Source organism: Mytilus trossulus, chromosome 6 (genome assembly GCF_036588685.1).
Source record: "Mytilus trossulus isolate FHL-02 chromosome 6, PNRI_Mtr1.1.1.hap1, whole genome shotgun sequence".
Lineage (NCBI taxonomy): Eukaryota > Metazoa > Mollusca > Bivalvia > Mytilida > Mytilidae > Mytilus > Mytilus trossulus.
The window spans coordinates 63,518,963-63,543,971 of NC_086378.1; the positions used below are offsets into that span (position 1 = coordinate 63,518,963).

Genomic DNA, 25,009 nt, shown 5'->3' on the forward strand with positions numbered 1-25,009 from the left:
TATATTCACGTTCCGCTTTTCTTAACAATTTATCAAATTTGTCTCGTGTATCAAAGTAATCTTTTCTTGTTGCCGTTTTTGTATATCTATTACCAGTACACTTTAGAAATTCTTTCTCCTTCGTATGCATTTTATTCCATGCTGTAGCTAATGTATCGTTCCAGTACGGTTTTGTATGTCTAAAGCGTTTTTTTGATGAGCTTGAAATTGCTTTCGGTATTTTTTCGTCCATTTCAGCGACAATCACGTTGCACAAATCACTGTATATCATGTCAATATTTTCTTGTGTCTCTCTAATTCGCTCTATCTGATCAATAATATTGACTATTGCTAGCCGTCTCAGTTCACTTGACATAAAATCGCCTGGTATCCTGTCTAGTCTATAACGAGTACGGTTAAATAACGGATCAATCGGTTGCGCTTCGTCTATCAAATCCGTAATCATAAGTTAAAGATGACATGTAATCACTGAATGGTCCGGTAATTTTGACCTTTCGCCAATCAAAGGTTGAAGTTTATGCATGTTCACAATACTCTGTATTGGGAGCACTTTAAAGTTATCATAATTACTGAGAGAGTCATGCGGAACACAAAAATAGTCAACAACAGCTTTTCCCTTGCGTGAAATAGAAGTGAAATTATCCTTTTCGGCGAATCTACCATTTAAAACACAAAACTTGGCTTCGTTTAGAAAATCTATGAATTCATGTCCATGCTGATTTATACTATTGTCTATTGCAATCCTTTTCGGGATATTATCTATTTGGTTTAAGGTTTCTGATAAGGAGCCGATCCTAGCGTTAAAATCACCGACTAGTAGAATATTTTCACAATCAGAGTGCATATAGATTTGAGTTAAAAGATGTGCTAGGAAACTTTGAGCATCGCGCCCTCGTGATGAGTTTTCTGGTGGCAAGTAGCATGAATACAATATGAATTCCAAGTCTGTTGACGTGTTCTCGAATTTGACACCAAGAATTCCTTCGAAAGTTTTATCGATTACAGATACGTTAAAGTATTTCAAAAGCCAATTACTAATCAATATACCAACCCCACCTGACGCTTTTGGCGCATTACGATGGATATTTGTTCTGTTAAAACCAAGCCATGTATAACCTGTTACATTTATTTCATCTTGACCTGCTAAATGTGTCTCGCTAATTGCTATAATATCACATTCAATGCTTTTTAAAATGTTTGACCTTAACTGACAATTTTCTCTAGTCCATCCAGCAACATTCAAATGACCAATTTTAATAGACTCAATAGATCGGGCGCCATCCTATTCACCATCACCTCGTTGCGTTTGATTATCGCGTTTCTTAATCCGTCCAGAGGCGTCAACTCTATAATCGCGCCCATCCGGGAGGTTTCTCAATACTGCCCTCGCGTTCATTTCAATGAGACGCTCTACTCGGGATTTACTACTTTTGATAAACACATTCTTATACTTCTCGGTTTGTCTCAGTTTCATTTTATTTCGAAGAACATTAACTTTTTCTTCCGTGTTTTGAAAACTTATTTTCACGATACCAGGTTTATCATTGAACCTTGAAGGCAAGCGAGCCGCAGCACTAATCCTTACACTATCGGCAACGGAATCACCTAAAGCCAAAATCATATCATGTGCCTTTTCCATCAAATCTTCACCGTCGGAAAACGGGATGCCACTTACAGTTACTGTAATGTCAGTGTTATCAAGCGGATTGTATTTCCGACCCGGTCGATTTTCTTGTATTGCAGTACCGTTATCGTTTAGTATAGGATTTTGTTGTTCTACGTCGTCTAGACGCCTTTGTATTGATTGAACAGTGGTCAGTAGTTGGTCAGTACGTGTAGTTTCATGGCCTATGTCAATCGATAATTCATCTCGTAACGCTCTCACCTTACTATCAACACTAGCCATTAAATCAGTTCTTAGTTTATCTAGTTTAGATTCAAACATCCTTGCCATATTATCTTGACTAGTTTTCAGGTCTTTTACCGCACCTATCAGAATTTCTAGTTTATCACAAACGTCTAGGTTAGGGTTAAGGTTGGTGTTTACTGAAGACATGTTTTGTTGATTATTGTCAGTTTTTTGTATATAGTCTGTGGGGTTATGAGTATCTACTTTGTTTACTTCATCAAATACACTAGTGTTAAATTCATCAGAGTTATATAAAACAGAATGGGTTTCATTTAGAATAGAACTCACCGAATCGTCTGTCCGAAAATATTTTGCCTTGTTTACATTATCGTGTGATTCACTACCACTGCTGTTACTAGAATTTCCTTTCTTCCTTTTTGTGTTTTGATTACTTTGCTTCTCTTTTGGCATGATCCATTACATTAGCACATAATAAGAGTGTCTATGAACAACCAACAATCTTCTTTAGATCTTATATCCTGATTTTTCACAAAAATTTAAGCTCCAAAAAACTATGTGACCATTTTGTTTCAAATCACGTGACGTATACGTGTACCTGCAGTGTTGGTGTACGAGGCGCGTTTATAATTTTCAGTATGTTACTTGATATGAAAAATTGACAAAAAATAATATTTTACTTGTAAAAGTAAATCCTGAGCCTCTAATAGCTGCTTTTCTTGTTCCATTTGAATTAATAGAAACAACGCTGTCGCCTTTCTTGTTCTCGTAGAATCATATGATATGAGCCCCATGTTTGGTAAACATCTTTCTTAACTGTCCTATTAGACTGACCAGTGCATATCGCGATTTAGCGCGAAAATTAACTTACATTTAGCTGGATTTAATGCCGTCGTAGTTCCATCTTGTCGCCGGCCTTCGTACTTTCATTCGATGGCAACACGACGGGATAACGAGGTTTTCACGAAGTCGTGTTGCCATCGTAAAACCTTCGGGTAGCTTCGTGATTCATTCGTGTAGACATCGTAATTTCAAAACTACCCGATGGAAACGACGGAAACACGAATGCAATACGATGTTCAAATATGCAATCCCGGTGACATTACGATGGTGATGATGGTGATACGAACTAAATACGAACCCTCAACATCGGACGCACCTTCTGGGATTTTTAACATGTTTAAAAATTTAGAACCCTTCCCGAAGTTGTCCCCGACGGCTAGAAAAAGTGGCCGATGGTTCTACGATGGTTGAAGATGGTACTACGAATAGCCCGATCTGAATACGATCAGTCCTGATTTTGAAAATTTCCATAATCGTGTTGCCATCGGCGTAAAAATCGGGACAGTGTGAAGCGGGCATAAACATTCTTTGTCTGAAGCATTGAATTGTTCTTGCGATAGTATAGACAGGAGAAAAAAAAATATGAGGCTAGTATCAGTAAACTTTAAGTATATAAAAGTATAAACATTCAATTTGAATTGATTCTACATAAGAAAATGCCTGTACCACGTCAAGAATATGACAGTTGTTATCCATTCGTTTGATGTGTTTGAGCTTTTGATGTGTTTGAGCTTTTGATTTTGCTATTGAAAAGGTATATTTCTTTATTTGAATGCAATATTTTTTCATTTGAATGATATATTTTTTTCATTTAGATGCCTTATTTTTATTCAAATGGTATATTTTTTCATTTAAACGCAATATTTTTTTATTCAAATTGTATAATTTTTTATTCAAATGGTATAATTTTTCATTCAAATGGTTAAAATTTTCTTTCAAATGGTATAATTTTTCATTCAAATGGTATATTTTTCATTTAAATGCAATGTTCTTTTATTCAATTGGTATAATGTTTTTTTAATTTATATGCAATAATTGCATTATTGGAAATTCTTTGACGTCTTGGGTCAAATTTGCTACAAAGTTTGTGGTTGGTCGATAATTGTTTGGATTTCTCCCCTTTCTTTCTAAACATGGGTGACCAATAATTAAAAAACGCTTCAGAATATCGCCCCTCTAACTTAATCTGGCGTTCGTTCGAGTCCTGCACTGGTTGTTTTTATTATAATCTCGAATTCCAACTTGTCTTTCTTTTGCAAAATTTTCGATGGTCACAACGTTCAGGCTACTTTTCAAAATCTTCCTTTGTATATAGATATATATGCTAGTATACCTTTTTTTAATAGATAAGACTTTACATGGTTTTACACTAGTTATTTTTTAGGTCATTTATAGCTTTCTGTTCGGTTTGCGTCAAGGCTCCGAGTTGAAGACCGTACTTTGATCTTTGATCTTTAGTGGTTTACATTTACAAATTTTGACTTGGATAAAGAGATGTCTCACCAGCCCTCATACCACATCTTCTTATATCTATATACAACGAAAACTAGACTCAGACTGTTTTCTTTTTTTTTAAATCCCTTGCCGCGCGTTGTGTTCTGTTTGATAACTCAATCTGGAAGAACAAGATTTATTTCAGTTATAGTTGTTATAAGCTTTGAGCAAATTTCCTGTTATTGCAAATACTCTTATGTGGTGCTTTTTCTATTGTCTTAAAATTCGTTTTTTTGTGTGTGTCTCGTTTCGATCTTTTCAGTTAATCTAATTGCAACTGATTGTACCGGTTGCTATTTTACTGTACTGTTTCACCACTGTCCCAGATTCGGGATGGATTGAGTGCTCACAAACATGTTGTTGTTCTGTTAAACCGCTGTCTCAGATTAGGGGGAGGATTTGGGATCCCGCTAACATGTTTAACCCCGCCACATTCTCTATGTATGTCCTTGCCCCAAGTTAGTTATGTAATTTAGTGGTTGCCGTTTGTTGCTTTGTTATTCATATTTGTGTTCGTTTATTTTTTTGTACATTAATTCGGCCATTAGTTTTCTCGATTGAATTGTTTTACATTTGTGATTTCGGGGCCTATTATAACTGACTATGCGATGTATGCTTAGCTTACTGTCGAAGGCCGTACAGTGACTTATAGCTGTTGATTTCTGTGTCAGGTGGTCACATGGGGAGAGTTGTCTCATTGCAAACATACCACATCTTCGTTTCTATATCAACCCTGCCATATTCTTTATTTACCTGTCCAAGGTCAGGAGCCTATAGTTTAGTGGTTGTCATTGGTTCATGTCTCGGCTCATATTTGATATTTTGTAAATTGTTATGTTATGTATAATTAGGCTGTTAGATTTTTCATTTGAATTGTTTACATTTTCATGTCGAACCTTTCATAGACGACTTTACAGTATCAGTTTTTTTGTCATTGTTCAAGGCCTTACGATTGTCTATAATTGCTTACATCCACTTCATTTTGAACTTCGGTGGATAGTCGCCTTATTTGCAATCATATTCCATCTCTTCGTTTTTATATTATATACCTGACTTCTAAACTCGTGTTTTCGTAAACAAACATGAAATATTTGTCACTGGGTGTTAAAATTAGCAACATACAATCAATCAATTTAAACTTGTGTTAAATAAGAGCTATTTTATATTTATTTATTTGTTCGGGTGGGGGACAGAAGGATTTCATATATGAATATGGTTGCCTGGTAAGAACTGAAAAATAGGCATGATTTGCGACAGATTGAAATGAATAATAATGCCTTCCCTTCCTTCCCCATCCTTCATTTATAAATTTAAACTGACCACCACGGAATAGCCCAATAGTGGTGAAAGTAGCGTTAAACACTAATCAATCAAAAACCCTTCCCTAGAATATCAAAAAATTGTCCCTTAACAGTTATTGTCCTTGTAGTTCTTATATTTATCCAGCTTAGTGTCCTATTGTCATACCATAAAAAACGTTTATAAAACAGCTCACATTCTAATATATCTGCATTCATACATTTATTTATTTCATTTAGACTAAACGACGCCATGTTAGTTATGTACCTCTACCGTCTTAATAACCTATTAAAAAAGAAAAGGTAAAAGAGAGCCAGAAGATCTTTCAACTGAAAAACAAAAAAAAACGCGACCCATTTATATTTTTTTTAAAACGCCTAGCCCCTACCTTTTTTTTCCAAAACAAATGACATTATCAAATATATAAACAAAACATAGATAAAAGGAGGGACCAAACCTATAGATAACATATTAAAGAAATGGTGAAATATACAGATTTTTGGTTGCCTTATGTCCAGTGGCAAATATGTCACGCATGTTCAGGACAAATATAATAGAGATAACAGGATAAAGAATAGAGTGAAATGGTAAAAACTAAAAGATATAGAATTATAGAAACGATCTTTGATCTGAAACCCTCCCCTCACACTCACATCATTACCCTTACTGCCAATACTCGCATATATACATCTCTATACGAATATTTAAATTTGAATCTCTCCTCCCCTCCCCCTAAGACACCGGCGAGATTTTTTTTATCCGCCCCTGTTTTATGTGTCTTATTATATACATTTAGTACGGGTCTAGATAATAGCTAAACGTACAATTATATGAATTGTTGGATATCTAATTATATTATATACTGTATCACAAAATAAACTTGTATACCCCCTCCTTTCCCAATGCAGTATTGAAAGGTAAATCATTTAAAAATCCTGAAGATACAATATGTTTTGAAATATGCTCTGCATACTTATTTAAGCAATGGCATATAGTAATTATTGAACTACTGAGGGGCTTGAAAAAAGTCTATTTAAAGGATTTGGAGATGAGAACAGTACAAAAAGCTCAGCAACGAATCCTAAATGTAAAATGATGTGCGGCATAATACATGAGAACACATATTATAGATAATATTAAATATGAAGTTCACGCCTCATACAGTGAAGTCCTATGTCATAGGACTAATGCTGTAACATGGATTAGCAACTGGTTCCAATTTATCCTGTCTTTATTAAAGAACTAGTTCCGGATTATAACAGCTTATGTCTCTACTTGTCACGTGGTCTCTGATTCTGCTGTTGTAATAAGGTGATTTCTTTTTCTTTATGCAGCAAAAAAAGAGGTGGCTTAGTACAAATAATAAAAACGTCCTGGAAGGCTTTTAATTCTTTTTTCATGTTTGCCCTCCTGCAACGTCTCTAGGGATCAAGAAAAGTTAAAAAATAATATACATTTAGCACAAAAGAACGTCATGATAACATGCATGTATCTGGACATAGAGTTGGAAAGAAGGAGGGATAGCTATGTATATGTTTTAAATTTCAATGTGTAGACTGTAGGAGAGTTTCTTCAGAACGGGTTTTTATTGGAGATATTTTTGCAATGCACGCAGGCATCTGTTTATATTAATGAACAAGTTGTGTGTCAAATTATTTATCATTATGTGTCACTCGCATTTTTTGCTCTACCTGGCCATTATTTGCATTAATTGCCAGTGCACGAACTCGCACGAACGCCAGAATAAGTAAGAGGGGCGATATTCTGAAGCGTTTTTTTTCTAATTATTGGTCACCCATGTTTAGAAAGAAAGGGAAGAAATCCAAACAATTATCGACCAATCACAAACGTTGTTGCAAGTTTGAAATTAAGACGCTAAAGAATTTCCCATAATGCAATCATTGTATATAAATAAAAACCTATTATACCAATTGAATAAAAAATATTGCATGCAAATGATGTTTTATACCAATTGAATAAAAAATATTGTATCTGAATGAAAATTATACCATTTGATTTTAAAATTATACCATTTGATTTTAAAATTATACCATTTGAAGGAAAAATTATACCATTTGAAGGAAAAATTATACCATTTGAATAAAAAATATTGCATCTAAATGAAAAAATACAGCATTCAAATGAAAAAATATTGCATTTAAATGAAAAAATATTGCATTTAAATGAAGAAATATACCAGTTAAATATAAAATATTGCATTTAAATGAAAAATGTCGAATTTTTGCAACCAATACCATGCCATAGTCGAGGGAAGAAAATTGGACATGCACTATTTTTGCTTTACGATGTTTTGTGGTATCACTCTCTTGTGGCTATCGTAAGAGTGTCTTACCACAGTCGTGCAACTTATGTGCCATAAACACATTGTCGTGGGTACCCACATAAATCATTTTAATTAAACAATCGTCGCAGGGCTGTCGTACGACAATCTCACGACTGTCACAAGACACGATTATCTAACGAATACCAGATTTCGTACGATGCTCGCACCGCATTGATTGTCTGTCTTACGACAGTGGTACCTTTGTCATTGCAGCATATTTACGTTTTATTTAGAAGAATACAATTCGAAATCTATGTCTGGAAAAACATACCGTGTACCGTGTAAAGAGGATGTTTTTTTCCACCAGAACGATTATGTTCGGCCCTGTTGAATAGGCGCCTTGTCGGACTCCAACAAGAGCAAAATATAGTTATGTTAGCGTTGATTCGAGCCCGTGGTATAGGAATGCCCAAAGTTGGTGGGTTAAGCCATGGATCGAACGGCGCCTGATGTTTGGAGTATAGTACACTAATGCACGAGTTGGGACAGCAATCTGCCGGTGATTTCATTGGATTAATGCGGATGGAGCCTGTCATGTTTCAAGAGATTTTGCTGAGAGTCACCACTAGCATCACGGTTGCACAACAGTCGTACGACATGTACAGTGACACGACAGTAAAATGACAGCCACACGCGCATCCCAATACATAAAAACCTGGAAAATAGTGCATCAAACAACTCACGATTGTCGCATGACTGTCGCACGACCGATTTGCGACAAGCACACGACAGCATAATTACATATCTTTTTCTGTCTTGTACTTATCGTGGAACCATCGTTGGCATGTCGTAGCAGCTGATGTGACCACTCGAAATATTATTTTGACATTTTGCACGACCCTGTCACGACAATTATTTTATAGGTCTTCCACGACATAAAAATCGTACGATCTGTTGTGACCGATCTTTACCTGAAAAAATACATCATGTTTCTTTAAATGTAGAAGCATCTCGAAAGGTCAAGATAAAACATCTTTTGATTTATATCTCTCACATATTTTATGTAAATGTATCCAACTTGCAAATGCGAATACAAATATATGATATATTCTAGATGTAACATGTATTCAATTTTGACGGAATATCCATATTCTCGGTAAAAGTCACAGAATAAATATATCAGCAATAGGCATCACTTCAAAATTTATAACTCAATAGGTAGCACACTCATCATCTTTATGTAATTTTGTATTTTTTCTTCCGATAGTAACAGTTCCAGTACATAAAGCAAATACTAGTATAAGTCCATTAAAAATGTATAAAATGGCCGCAATGCAGGTCATCCCGAAAGAAAAACTTATCTTGATATTTTGATTGCTGGCTAGTTTATGGACTGCTGTATAGAAAACTGCCACAGAAACTGCTAGTAATCCACCTGAAAATACAACATTATTTTTTGTTGGGATATAGGCCTGTGTCTTATATCTACAAATTAATAACAAGAACTGTTTGGCAGGTAAATTTCATGAAATCACCATAAAGGATGTACACTGATACATATATCGTTAAATATAGACGCGAGTCATAAAGTGAACCTTTTCTCTGAGTGAACGCAGTGACTATTAGAATATAGTTATGAAATCTGTTCCAAATACCCGTCATGTTTGGTGTAATAAATCTGTTGTAGTCCTTGGATGTTTTGTACATGTTGTAATGCTATTTTGCTTTTGTGCCTAATGATAATGGTATCATATGTTTAGATATAATTTGTTAAGTTACATTATTTGAACGTGCTGATTAACTAAAGAAACAATTGTTGATTTGGAAATTAATATTGAAAATTGATTTCAAATATTTAGGTTTTTTAAATCCCAAATATCAATTCATATACTTATTTTTAAAAGATCCTCTGTGAGGAATATGACAGTTGTTATCCATTCGTTTGATGTAGTTGAAACTTTTGCTTTTTTTTTGTTGATTATGAACATTAATAATCAGGGAACTTCCGTTTAAAATTTCCCTTGGAATATGGTATTGATGTTGTTTTTCTTTTCTCTATGAAAGTATGCCAACTTTTAAACTAAATTAATTAAAAGCATTCTTTTACTATGCATCAATTTTAGATAATGGAAAAAAAATTTCATTTCCTTATGAACAAAATAACATCATGTACCCTTATAAAAAGTCATATTAAATAACCTGTAATGAAACATCCAATCACGATAAAACCATGAGAGTAACGTCCACTCCCTGTACGTCTACATATGCACAGTAGAAACACTGCAGTTACAATAACAGCAGATACAAGTCCAAGCGTGGTAAACGCTCTTGTTGCTATCCAGAAATCTGAAAGTGATGTAAAGAACAATAAGTTACATAATTATATGCTTATATATCTCGGGAGGGGGGACTCCCGAACAATTTGTTTTTTGTTTTACTTTGTAAAAGGATGTGATGATTTTGATAACATTTTGGTGTCAGCTGGTAAAATAAATTCTGGAACGTCAACTATGCCTACTTTTGTACTTGTTTGGCTTATAATTAATCCTGGTACTTATGATAACTATTTGCATTATAAAAGTGTGTTTTTTTTGTCTGAGGAAATAGCATAAGTTTTGATTTTTTAGCCCAAAACGATGCTAGGATTCGTCTAAAACTTGCAGTGATGTGAGAAAAAAAATATCTACTCCGTGTTGAAGGCTTACTGTGAATTTGAGATGAAGAACATCAATAAAACCGCTGTTATTTTGCTTTTTTGTGTGTTTCAGTGTACATGTAATGACTTTTTGCCTTGGATGAATAACAAAAATCCTTTTTAGCTCACCTGGCCCGAAGGGATGAATGTTCCTTATGAGGTGCTGACCAAATGTTGTTACTTTGTAGCTGATCCATCATTCAAGATGGCCGCCAGCGGGGGGACTTAGTTTAACATAGGACCCTATGGGAAATGCATACAAATGACTTCTTTTAGAGAACCACTGAATGGAATAAAACCAAACATGGCATGAATGTTCCTTATGAGGTTCTGACCAAGTGTTTCTTCTTTGTAGCTGATCCATCATTCAAGATGCCTGCCAGCGGGGGACTTCGTTTAACATAGGACCCTATGGGAAATGCATACAAATGACTTCTTTTAGAGAACCACTGAATGGAATGAAACCAAACATAGCATAAATGTTCCTTTCTTAGTGAGGTGCTGGCCAAGTGTTGTTACTTTGTAGCCAAATTTAAGTATCTTTTTTTTATATGATTTCAAAAACCCAGGTATAATCAGGTGAGCGATACAGGCTCTTGAGAGCCTCTAGTTTTTATAATGCACAAACTGACTTTTAAATGATGCATCTTGATTTTATCACAAAATATGAAAATACAAATAGGTTACATGCATATCTTACCTATGAGTGTATTAAGTTCATCAGGCCAGGCATGCCAATCGGTGTTGGATATAAACATGGAGATCCAACCTAAATCAATACAACCATTACCTCCTATACACCACTGCCAAAGTCCAAAGTATTGATCATTTTCAATCATTTTGATTACAAATGCTTTAAATTTTTTCGAGGGAACGTAAAAATCAGCTTGAAAATTCCCTGTAAACGACAATGAATTTTCAGGTTTATGAAATGTTATCCAAAATGGTGTAGATATTCCCATGATCAGCGAAAATATTGCCACTGATGTTGATACTAAAAGACATTTGTTGAGAACATTCAGTGACTTCCAACTATCAATGCACGCCATTTGAATGTTTTGTCGTTTTTAGTATGGAAATCGTAATGTCCCACGTCAAATAAAGTACAAATGTTCTATGTAAATATACAACAACTTCATTCAAGACAGTATTTCTAAATTTTCTATATGAAGATTGGAAATTTCCATTCAGTTACGTATACATTGTTTTTAATACACAACTTACATGTCTTAATGATAAACTGTATATCATTATGTCGCCGATGTGTTTTTTCTGTACTGTTAAAATGCACGAATAAGGATGTAATTTCTAAACTACAAGTAATTTACCACATTTACATTGTTTTTCCGTATTACACAATATGTTGGTTTTTAACTTAAACTAAGTGAACCAAAAAAATATATACGTTGAGTGAAGTTGTTTGCAAAAAAATATTCTTCAATAATTCGACTAATTTTTAAAAAAAATCCGAGCAAGAAAATTACCTTATCGAACAATTATCAGTTGAGTTCTCTCAACTTTTTTTACCCATACACTGATATTTCGATAATCTGGCACGGCCATATAAAGTAAGACGACATTCTCTTTTTTCGAGGCCCAGTTCTTGATACGCTGGCCTTGTTTTATATGAATTGATGTTTATAGGATACGACTGTTGATCTGTGAAATACGCTCTACATGTTGATTGGCATATCAAGAAGATTCTGAAACGTCTGAAGATCGTATTATTACACTTGCACAATGTATTTTAGTATTTAAAACATGTATGAACACAGACTTGTGTTGTCTAATAGGCGAATTTTCATAATGCCTTATGCATGGTTGGGGTATAAAGAGTACCAGAAGATGCTGATGCCAGTCCAAAATCTAAATGTCTGTCGTGTTGTTGTGTTTGAGAACATGGACGATGTTTTGAGACATTGATTGAATGAATATTTATTTCTTGCAGATATCGTGTCTGCGTATTTGAATTGCATGTATATCATAATATCAATTGGAAGAACCAGTACGAACTCCTCGACCCATTTGGACATCACAAACTGAATTTCGCAAGTAGTATAGTAAGAAATGTTGTGAAATTGAAAAGTTTGTGTGTGTAACTATCACATAAAAAATATATATTGAAGGCATTTTAAAACCATCTGTCTGGAATATTTGGATTATTATATCTACTATCGTATTTTATAACCATGGCCTTTTAAAGGTATTTCAGTTGGTTCAAGCGTTCCTGAAAAATATTTATTCAGAAAAGCGCTTCGGAAGCTCGATATTTAGAAAGATGGGGTTTTTTTTGGCAGTTGTTATTTCAATAAAATAAATATACCTACAATATGATCGGCAACCATGGATCTACAAATAGATCTGCAATGTGCTCAACATCATGACTGGATTAACGGTGTCTATTTATTGAACATGTTATTCAGTGTAAATTCAATAGTTCAGAATCTTTTAGGTGCATTTCTTTACATCTTATTGTTTTTATAATGGTTAACTATATATTTTTTTTTTTCCATATAGCCAATGCACGACTTTAACTTTTTCAGTGTTGTCTTTTTAATGCATAAAAGAAGATTTGTATAAACGTAGACTTGCGGACCAAGTCCTTGATAAATCGAATGATATCTTTCCTATTGTAGATGTTTAAAAGATGATTAAATGGATCATTACTGTATTCAACGTCGAAGAAGTAACTAAAGACTGAGCAATTAAAACACAATAAAACAGCTAGGTGAAACGAGACGCTTGTTTATATTGGTAAGCGTTGCGAGTTCTACAAGTGACCTCAATGATAATATGTAATGGATCAGCTTGACTTATATTGTGTCATGTTTTCTTTTTATTGAAATTTGGTATTAGTAAATTCAATGTTTTCGTCTTGACTACATTTAATGATTCTGAAATTAGATTATATTTTGAGATTCAGATAGATCAATAAATACCATTAAAAATAAGTAAAAATAATCTTGATTGTCGACCAATTCCTAAGACTCATTGAATTGCAAATATCATGAATATGATCAGCAAGCAAATGTCCGCAAATGAGACGACGTGAACAAAACGCATTACTTAAACAATAGTTATTTTAGGCAAATCACTTCAGTTATTATGTCTTCTGTTAAAAGAAATAAGAAGATGTGGTATGAGTGCCTATTATACCACTCTGAATCTAAGTCGTACTTTGTAGAGGTAAACAATCATAGGTCAACAACAGGGTTCACACTAAAGAACAAGCTATATAGGGCACCAAAAATGACTAGTGCTAAACCGTTCAAACTGGAAAACCAACGGTCTAATCGCTATAAAAAAACTATAAAAAATTATTAATCATATCAACAAACGACAAACACTGAACATCAGGCCCCTGACTTGGGACAGGTGCAAACAAGCTGGTTTAAACGTTTTAGTAGGTACCAACCTTCATGCCTACTTGAAATAGTTGTGTAACATCACAACATAGAAAAACGCAATACAAAATACTAGTATCAATTGAAATTACTTAACGCAAAAAAACACATTTACACAAAAAGTGAACATGCACTGAAAGATTAAATTTGATCTATGACACAATGAAAATACAGAACCAATTGAAAAAGGGTGAGTTAGATGTTAAACGATTTCAGAAAGACAACCATAACATTGGACAACATCCCGCCATATTAAAAAAATGAACACAGGTAAATGGGAAAAATGTTGCTAGGTATACACTAATGGAATACGGAAATATTTGTTACAAATGAATAACGGTGTTGTTCATTGAATAACTGAAGTTAAAATTTATAGTCATACCAAACACTTATTATTGATTGATTGTTGGTTGCTAAACACCCAGTGCCAAACATTTTATGCATGTTCAGGGCGAGATCAAGTTAAAAATAAATACAAAACTTGGGTTGATGTCCATCAAGTACAGCCCCTTTAATACGCATTTTTACATCTCGAGATTTTAAAGGTGTGAGCAGTCCTGAAAAAAGGTATATCGAGAAAAGCGCTTCCAACCCACTATTTTTTTTAATTTTCCTAAAGTGTGTTATCATTTCAATAAGATAAATATATCTTCAACATGATCAACAATCAAAGATCTACGAATAAGATAACTTACCAAAAAAGCTTTACTGAGTTAAAGGTAGCTTTTTATTCGACATGCTATTCAGTGTAAAATCAATATATGCGAAACTGTTTTAGTTCTTATCATTACATCATATAGTGTTTATAATGGTTAACTATATATCTCTTATTTTCATACAGCCAATGCATCAAATTAAGTTATTTCAGTGTTGTCTTATTTTAACAAAAAGAAGTAGATTCATACAGACGCTGATCAGCGGACCGAGTCCTTGATAAATCGAACAATATCCTGCCTTTGGTGGATGTTAAAAAGATGATTCCAATTGATCATTACTACGTTTCTACTTCGAGGAAGTAACTATAGAATGAGCAATGTAAACACATTATAAAACAATTGGGTGAAATAAGTCGCTAAAAATTGGTAAGCATTTCGATTATTACAAGTGACCTCATTGACAAAATGAAATGGATCAGACTGACATATAGTTTGTCATTATTCATCTTATTGTCAATTGGTATTAGTAATGTCAATCTTGTCGTTTTGATTGCATTTAATGATCCTGAAATTATTTTACTTAAATCTTGAAATTAAGATAGATCTATAAATACCATAAAAAATAAGTCCGATAATCTTAATTGTCGATCAATTCTTAAGACACTTTGAATTGCTAATGAAATCAGAAAAAACAATGTTTACAAATGAGTCAACATGAATAAAACGCATAACTTTAACAATATTAAAGAAATTATTTAATGAAAACCACGTAGAAATCGTTTCCTCGGTAAATCTAGATTTTATGTATGTCATACTCATATTTATTTAAACAATAGATATAGGAAGATGTGGTGTGAGTGCCAATGAGACAACTCTCCATCCAAATAACAATTTAAAAATTAAACCATTATAGGTTAAAGTACGGCCTTCAACACGGAGCCTTGGCTCACATCGAACAACAAGCTATAAAGGGCCCCAAAATTACTAGTGTAAAACCATTCAAACGGGAAAACCAACGGTCTAATCTATATAAACAAAACGAGAAACGAGAAACACGAATATATTACATAAACAAACGACAACTACTGTACATCAGATTCCTGACTTAGGACAAGTGCAAACATTTGCAGCGGGATTAAACGTTTTAATGGGCCCAAACCTTCTCCCTTTTTCTGAAACAATAGCATAACATCACAACATATAAAAACATACGATAAAATATCAATTGGCAGACTTAAGTCCATTATTGGTTTCTCTACGAGTTGAAATCTAATTGAATTGCATTGTCTTTATACTGATTAACGATATGTTTCATTCCTTATTCAGCCAGACGTAATGCCTTTCATCAGAAAAGAGAAGACATGTGCAAAGCGACCAACTAATAAAAATTTTAAAAAACAATGCTGAGAGAGACACACTTGAACAAATATACAACTGATAGAACAAAGCCATTCAGCAGGACAATCACAGTAACATGTATTTACACATTCGATTAGCAAACAAAGTGTCAGGTGTTTGTTTATTTCTAAAAAGTTGTATAATGACCTCTTTAGTTTTCTTGTCAATTTATCATCAGATTAATTAAATTAACTACATCACCTTGTTTTTGACCAAAAACAAACGCCAAGAACGAAACACACCATGAGTTCATGAAACATTAAAAACACAAAAAAACGGTTCAGCAACTCAAAACACTATAAAATTGGGAATATGATAAGGGTCTCAAGGAGAAATATGTATAAACAAAATCAACACGCGACAACCTTAAAGATCAGATTTCAGACTTAGGCCGTGTTCACACCAAAGGTCAAGTACAGTAAACATGTTTACAATTAGGTAAGTGTAAAGTGCACTGGTGCCACATTAAATTTGTTCACATCTTTACACCTTGTTTAATTACCTGTACATAAAATTTGTTCACACTTGTAAACTATATGTCATATAAATGTTAACTACGTGGAACCGAATGCACACTTTTCTGACAACTTTTATTTACGTAAGGGAACGACAATTTGACTTTAAAAAAAAGGGTGGTAATGGAATTATATTCTGATCCACAATTGATTGCTAGCATCGAAAAAAGCGGAATAAAAACGTTCCCGCAAAAAAATCTGACTCAGAAAAAAAACACCATACCATCCCCCTTTTTGAAGTTAAGTATATTTTGCTCCTTTATGAAAGCCAATTTTATGATTTGCAGTAGTTTAAAGATACTAAAGATGTCTCCTTTACGCATTAGAAAACGCTGGCTGCAACAGAGTGCGTAAATAAGAAGCGAAAGGATTGAGATGTCAAGGATCACTACATTTCTATCTTTTCTGTTTGATTCAAATGTTATTTCTTCTCCAATGAATATTTGGCAAAGGTAGGGAGTTATGTTTTTTTGTTGTTTTTTTTATTTCAAAGTGTATTTTAACGGATCTGTGATACTAGACAAACAATAAAATTTACCTCACACATTTTTTAAGTAATGCATTAATTAGAGAATCGTTGTTGAGTAAGACCAGTGGCAAATATTTCTGTGTACGTCCAGTCGATTCGGGAAGACCTTTTCAAATGAATTATGTGTTCGGCAATGATGATGCTTTGAGTTTTAATAAGAGGTTAATAAGACTACGTACAGTTTTTTTTATAACAAATAAATATATCAATTTTAGACAAATATTTATAGAAAGATTACTACTAAAGAAAGTTATTAATAATTGTTATGAATATCAATTTTATTCAAAAATAGTTTCTTTCTTAAATATACATGGCAAAATGAATATTCTTAATGCCTAGTTTTGTGTACACTTAAAGTCATAAGAAACGAGTGACCGGTGAAAAATAATGTTCTTCCAATTCTTGAACCAACGCATACAAACATCATAAACTTAGTCTTCTGTACTCGAATTTATCATTTTCTTCGTGTAAATTTCGTATAACCGTCAATTTTTTTTTCAATCGGTCAGTGTTGTTGTGAAAATATGGCAGGTAATTAAAGTTCGTATTTTGAAGCCGAAGTTTAACGATTGTCACATGTTTGTCAACAATTGACGAAAAATAAACCAAAAAGAATGGAAATTGAGCACGTGTTTAACATGTAAATACAGATAATAGTTTATTTTAAGGACATCCATGCGTATTGTGGTCACCGGATTTTTACGAGATGGTTCACACTGTGGTCACCTTGCATACGGAAAATATGTCGGGGGAATTGCTTGCTGGAAGGAAGCAATTCAAATAAAGTAAACTTCTTCTAATTATGAATAAATTAAAGAATTTTCTTCAGAAAAAAGTATATGTACATAAGTTTTATAATGAAAACTATCCATTGAGTTATAAAAAACATATGCATTATTTTTTTTTGACTTGAGGTTTCTTATGACTTTAACCTACACAAGGCCTACAATGACTATCGACTGCATGTAGACAAAACATGATTTAAACTACATGTAAACATTGAGTGTTATCAATGGGAACGTAAGTGTGTTTAGTTTACGTGTGAGGTTGTGTTCACACCAAAACTTTATGTCATTTAAATGTTCATTACGTAGAGCAGAATTCAAATTTTCGAACAACTTTTCTACCATTTAGGGAACGACCATTTGACTTTAAAAAAGGGGGGTGATTTTACCACTATTTGATTAAAAAACATCGGGTCATACAGATGATTAGAATGAACAAATATTCTGAATCCATATTATAGTGTCAAATATTGAATTGAATTGGTACAAATGAAAAAATAATTAAATATAAACTTTCGCGAGAGAACCACCCCCCCCCCCCTCCCTCCCTCATTTTTTTTAAGTAAAGTAGTTTAAAGATGTCTCGATTTCACATTAAAAACGTAAGCTGCATCAGCTTGCTTACGCTTGCGGACAGACCGGACGAAGGGATATAATTGCGATGTTCTGGATCACTACATTCTCTCTTTTCTGTTTGTTTCAAGTGGCAAATATTAATGTCAGTGTGTACGTCCAGTCGATTCGGGAAGACCTTTTCAAATGAATTATGTGTTCGTCAATGATGACGGATGAGTCAGCTTTTCTCGTTTTTCGTTTTTTAAAAGGATTAGTTAGACTGTTGTTTTTCCCGATTGAATGGTTGTACACTAATAATTTTTGGGGCCCTTAATACTTTGCTGTTCGGTATGAGCCAATGCTCTGTGTTGAAGACCGTACCTTGACCTATAATGGCTAACTTGTATAAATTGTGACTTGGATGGAGAGTTGTCTCATTTGCACTTATACCACATCTTCCTATATCTTATTCAAACAGGTTTACATAAATGCAGCGGCTATAAACGTTCCAATAGGTATCAACCTTCATCCTTACCTGAAACAGTGTAACATCACCGTTATAGCGAGACACACTATAAATTATCAATTGAAATATCTTTAATTAAGCAAAATACATATTAACACAAACATGTTTATTCACAAAAGCAATTTTTATATTTGCTGTAACGACCAAAAGTGTCCGTTAAGAAAACATGCTTAACATAAAAAGGTTCTCCTTTCAATCGCGCGAATTGATGTCATCATTTTTATTAATATATGAGTTAAAACTGTTTCTTATATTTTAGATGTATAAAAGTAAAATCACAAAAATACTGAACTTAGAGGAAAATCAATTCGAAAAGTCCATAATCAAATGGCAAAATCAAATAACAAAAAGCATCAAAAACGATTGGACAAGAACTTTCATATTCCTGACTTGGTACAGGCATTTTCAAATGTAGAAAATGGTGAATAATGTATGGAAATATATTTTACCAATGCCAGTATATGTTAAACTCGTGGCAATGTTACTTGACTACCAAATTTGTAAGGCAATACCTGCACATATGGATAGTGTTATATAAATAATCAATATACATGTTTCAGTATCAATTTGAGCACGCAATAATGTGATTAATATTTAGCTTAAAACTACTATTTTTAATACTTCTATATGTTATGTTCAAGATTTACCACGGACAGGAAACATGAAAACAATTGAGATTTTTTTCCTTGTAATATGTGGGATTTATTTAACCAGCGTTAACGCACATTTAAAGCGGAATAGTAAGTATACTAGAAAAAGGGCATACAATTTGAATAGCAAATATTGTTTTCATTGTTTGCAGACAGCTAGAAATGAGTGGCGATATAATCTGGTGGCGGCGAAAAAAACATCAACTGACGGTGCCCTACCGCAAGGCTGGCGTTATTAATACATATTATGAAGGGTGTGATATATCTTGAAAACTCGTATATTACATACATGTACGAACTCCTTATTAGAAAAGAGGGACGAAAGATACCAGAGAGACAGTTAAACTCATACTAGTAAATCGAAAATAAACTGACAACGCCATGGCCAAAAATGAAAAGGACAATCTAACAAACAAAATTACACATGATACGATATAGAAAACTAAAGAATAAGCAACAAGAACCCCACCAACAACTAGGGTTGATCCCAGGTGCTCCTAAAGCTTAAGGGTAAGCAGATCCTGCTCCACATGTGGCACCCGTCGTGTTGCTCATGTTATCCTAAACCGGTAAATAATTTAATTCTGTAGTTCACAGTCATGAAGGGAACGAGGATTGTAGCTTAGACGTAAGGAACATATCCGATGTCATTTGTAAAACGGTTGTTCCATTACATTCTACTATCTGTAAAATTTACGAAGTGATGGTTTTACACTTCACCATTTGGAACTATTAGATGCCATATGTCCTTTATCCTTCAAGTCTTTTCTTAATTTACGTTGTTAAATCTCTGTTTAAAAATTCGGCCACTTGCGACCTGAGAGTTGACACATCAGATTCATAATAAAGATCATATGTATTATTAGTTTAATATCCCTCTGGTATCTTTCGTCCCTCTTTTATTCATTTTTCACAAATAATCTCAAAGTTGTGACATAATAGTTATCAAGGGTACCAGGCTTATAATTTAATTCGCCAGACGCACGTTTCGTCTACATATATGACTCATTAGTGACGCTCAGATCAAAATAGTTATAAAGCCAAACATGTACAATTTGATAGTTGAAGAGCATTGAGGACTGAGGACCCAAATTCAAAAACCTTGTGCTAAATACGGATAAGGTATTCTAAACCTGGGATAAGAAAATTCTTAGTATTTCGTAAAATTCATATTTTTGTAAACCGACAATTCATAAAAATGACTTTATAAATGATATTCATGTCACCTTAGTGCCGACTACTGGGCTAGTGATACCCTTGGGGCGAAACGTCCACCATCAGCGTCATCGACCCAGTGGTGAAAATACATTTTTGTAGTTATCAAAGGTTCTAGGATCATAATATGTTTCATTAATGAGTACTAGTCACATAAACTGTACCTTTCTTAGGTGCAATTTTTATTTTTATTTTTATTCTGTTTTGATGGGCAGAAGCAGTCTGAATTTACGTTTAAAATTTTGCTGAAAATCCTGTGTTTTATTATAATCTGATATTTTAAAGATATTAGTGATATGACTAATTGTTGCAACAGAGATATGTAAATGTGAGCTATTTACGAATATTCGGGTCTGAGATGTACACAATTATAAGGCAACTATTTGGTTTCTTTAGTTTCACTGGTTTTGAATTATTTGCAGTTCTTTCTATCATAGTTAAAAGATAAAAAGCAAAATCTTATAAAAATAATCGTGAACAATAACAGTGAATACATTTTCCGTGTTAAGTAACCCTGCTTGATCTTAATATCCTTCATAGGGTAACCATGATTTAGCATGTCGAACAGTTACACCATCACAATTTTTATGAATTTCTACATCGGGAGGTTTTTTAGTTTTTAGTCTTCTGAAATTACATTTTGAACAGTATACTGATAAGGATAAAACAAAATCACCCATATATTAATAGTTGTTCTGGTGGTGTACTGTTACACCACTGGTCCGGGTTAGAAGAAGAGTTGAGCGCTCATGCACATGTTTAACCCAGCAATATTCTGTATGCGCTTGTCCCAAGAAAGGGTTGTGATGTTCAGTGATTGTCGTTGGTTCATGTCAATAATAATTTTTTTATCGTATATTGTTTTGTAAGAAATTAGGCCGTTCGTTTTCTCGATTAAATTGTTTCATATTTTTCTTTTTTAACCGACTATACGGTATGAGTTTTCATACCCCATCTCCATTCTCAATTTTATATATATTTGGTCCAGAACATGCATGAGATATTTGACACTGGACGTTAGGCAATACACAATAATTGATAGTTCTGCATTTTTTGGATCAACAGTGGTATACTTATCGTTTTTTTGCTTGAAACTTACCTTGATATAAATCAATATTTGATTCTTGAAAATGAAAGTGTATAACACGTGTTGTTTGTAAACAAAATGCTATGAATTACGAGCCTGAAACGTAGAAAAACAAAAATCCGTAAAAGTTATTGTAAATGCAAAATAATAATATTTGTTATCTTTAGGCAATCAGCGGTGCACACATACTTATTTTGTTTTTGTTACATGTACCAGGGTGTATGGAAGTTAAAACTGGTGTATAAAATTGAACACACCTCACCACTAACCCCGATAGAAACTTCCGTACTTCCCTAATAACACCCTGATAATGAATGCGTGTCTTATGAAGTATTTTTTTTATTTTCAGTTTAATACCGGGTGAAAAATAGAATTTTGTTTATGAAGAACTTCCTCTCAATTTTACAACATCGATGCTGCTGCGAGTTTAGATTTGTTTTCATTTTTGGGATATTTGGTAATATACAATTAAAATGCCCTATTTAGGTTGGATGTGAATTGGAATTGTCGCAAAGTCTTCTACCCGGTTGTTAATAGACAAAATAGCCCAGGGGTTTATTTACGATCGGGTAGTTAACAAATCAGATTGTTTAATTCTTGCTTCATAAAAAGATGAACATTTTATTATTATAAAGCAGAAGAAAAAAATCTTTAAATGCGCATGCATTCCCTGGTTCGTGGGGCTCACACAGAGAAAGTTCACCAGACTGATTAATAAACAAGGAGACAAAATTTCAAGGTATAAAGTCAAAAGATATTGTCTTGGGAGGGGGATATTTCTTTTTTGTTTTGCTTACCATTGCCGATGTATATGTCGTGTACAAGTTCCGATTGTGTACAGGTTATAACATGTAAAAAAAATATTGTACATGTTATAACTTGTATAATGCAAAAATACAAGTTATAACATGTACAAAAGTACCTCATACATGTTATAACCTGTACAAAATATTGCTTAAAAATGGTTTTAACTTGTACAAAATTTTAAATAAATCTTAATGAAGTAAAATATACATTTAAATTCATCAATGCATACAGAAACAAAAACCATAGGCCAGAATGTGTCTTTTTATGTAGAGGACAACGATTAAAAAATTTCAGAAATATATGTTTCATGACTTATGTTGGCAAAATGTGTTTTCGTGTGATTGTATGTTTTATGCAGTCCATTATTGCTTAAATAAGTGTGAAACTATTTACTAAAAGCTTGCATTCCTCAATGACAATTACATACTAGTAACTAAATTCTTGCAAAAAATTTAAGAACGATTCCTAATAATTTTGGGAAATACTCCTCTCTCTCGTTTTTATAGCATGCAACGATTAAATAATGTCTAATATGCTTACACTGTAAAAGCAAGAGATAGTTGAAATAGTTTTCAACGGACCACGCTTCATTATCAATATCTTTAGATCTACTCTTCAACATTTTTGGCCTTTAGCATGACTTATGAAAATTTATAACTCATTTTTTGTTTATAAACTATAAGATCATTGCAAGAGGGGAATGTCATTTTGATCTTTAATATATATCCTCTACTTTGAAAGCATGTATTTGTGGCCTTTGGATGTTGTCTGCTCCATAGGCGGGTTGTTGTCTTTTAGACACATACCCCGTTTCAATTCCCAATTTTATTTGTAGACACATCTATTCTGGCTATCCTCTTATGTCCTTTAGTGTCAACTAGAATGAAAGTATTTTACTACAAAGTGGACACTCAGAATTATAATTCATCAAATAAAGATATGTCCATTGATATATCTTATGACAGGTCTTAGGAATGCTTCGTTATACCGACCCCTGGACATTAACTGTATCAAAAAAGGACAAAACACACTTACATGAAGGAATAATAAAAAAGTTATGAAAATGTTGTTGAGGTCAATATCATCTGTTGCAATAATAGAAAAATATCCTTATTTTTCGATTTTGTACAAGTTAAAACCATTTTTAAGCAATATTTTGTACAGGTTATAACATGTATGAGGTACTTTTGTACATGTTATAACTTGTATTTTTGCATTATACAAGTTATAACATGTACAATATCTTTGTACATGTTATAACCTGTACAAAATCGCAACTTGTACACGACATATATATTAGTTTAAATACTAACTACTAATCGTCTTCAAATAAACAAAATTCAAACGATGCCTTTTAAAAGCCTAACCTAACCTGAACAACTCCTCATACTAAGCAAATATAATGTGTCATTCAGTACTGCATTTTGCATACCACTGACTATGATATTAACGGCTCCGAACTCCGGACAGACTCATAGGTCAGGGTTGACTATGTATAGGGGAGTAAAAGGTATTTCAGGAGAAAACTTATATCCTGATATAATATCTGGAATACATTTGCGAAAATTTATCATGATAACTTTTGATTTTAAATGGACTAGAAAATTACTTTTTTTTACCATCTCCTTTATTACAAAGCAAAGCGTGCTTCGAGTTTACCCTCAACTACTTTTTTATTTTCATATTGGTGGTTTATTACGAACTATGAGTCGTTATGGAGCCTGTAATTAAGATAGTGCCGTTGGTTGATATCATATTGGCTTACGTTCATTATTTCTTTTTTTTAATCGGGCTTAAATTTGCCTTTTTAAACTGTTTCTCGTTTGATCATGTCAGGGCCTATATAGCGGTATGGTTTAGTTTATTTTTTAAGTCGGTACGTCAACTTTTAGATGCTTACATCCATAATTTGGACTCTAAATTATTGTTTCATTCCTCATTTCTTGTGTTTCCTTTTTAGCCAGGTGAGTTTTTCTCATCACTTGGCGTTCGTCGTTAACTTTTTTTAGATCTTCTCCTCTGAAACTACTGGGTCAAATTTATCCAAACTTAGCCACAATAGTTGTTGGGGAAACTAGTTTAAAAAATGCGTCCGGCGAACCCGCCTCCCTTCCAACATGGCCGCGGTGGCTAAACATAGAACATGCAGTTTTTTGGCTTATATCCCTGAAACTAAAGCAAAAGAGTAAATCTGTGGACAAAATGTTGATCAGGTTGAGATCTATCTGCCCTGCAGTTTTTGATTATTATCTTGAATATTATTATAGATATACATAAACTAAAAACAGCAATAATGATCAGCAAAGTATGATCTACAAATAAGTCAAAATGACTTTTAGTTGATTCCTTAAGGAGTTATTGCCCTTTATAGTCATTTATTTACAATTATTCTTAAATTTT

General features: G+C 33.4%; 1 protein-coding gene across 1 annotated transcript; it reads right to left on the reverse strand.

Annotated features, from left to right (window-relative positions):
• Positions 1–7,833: 7,833 nt before the first annotated feature.
• On the reverse strand, positions 7,834–11,682 carry LOC134723652 (uncharacterized). The gene is made up of 3 exons (XM_063587213.1): positions 11,183–11,682; positions 9,987–10,133; positions 7,834–9,222 (listed from the first exon to the last, which is right to left on the reverse strand). The coding sequence occupies exons 1-3, from the start codon at positions 11,529–11,531 to the stop codon at positions 8,999–9,001; spliced, it is 720 nt and encodes a 239-aa protein (XP_063443283.1). The 5' UTR covers positions 11,532–11,682; the 3' UTR covers positions 7,834–8,998.
• Positions 11,683–25,009: the final 13,327 nt, after the last annotated feature.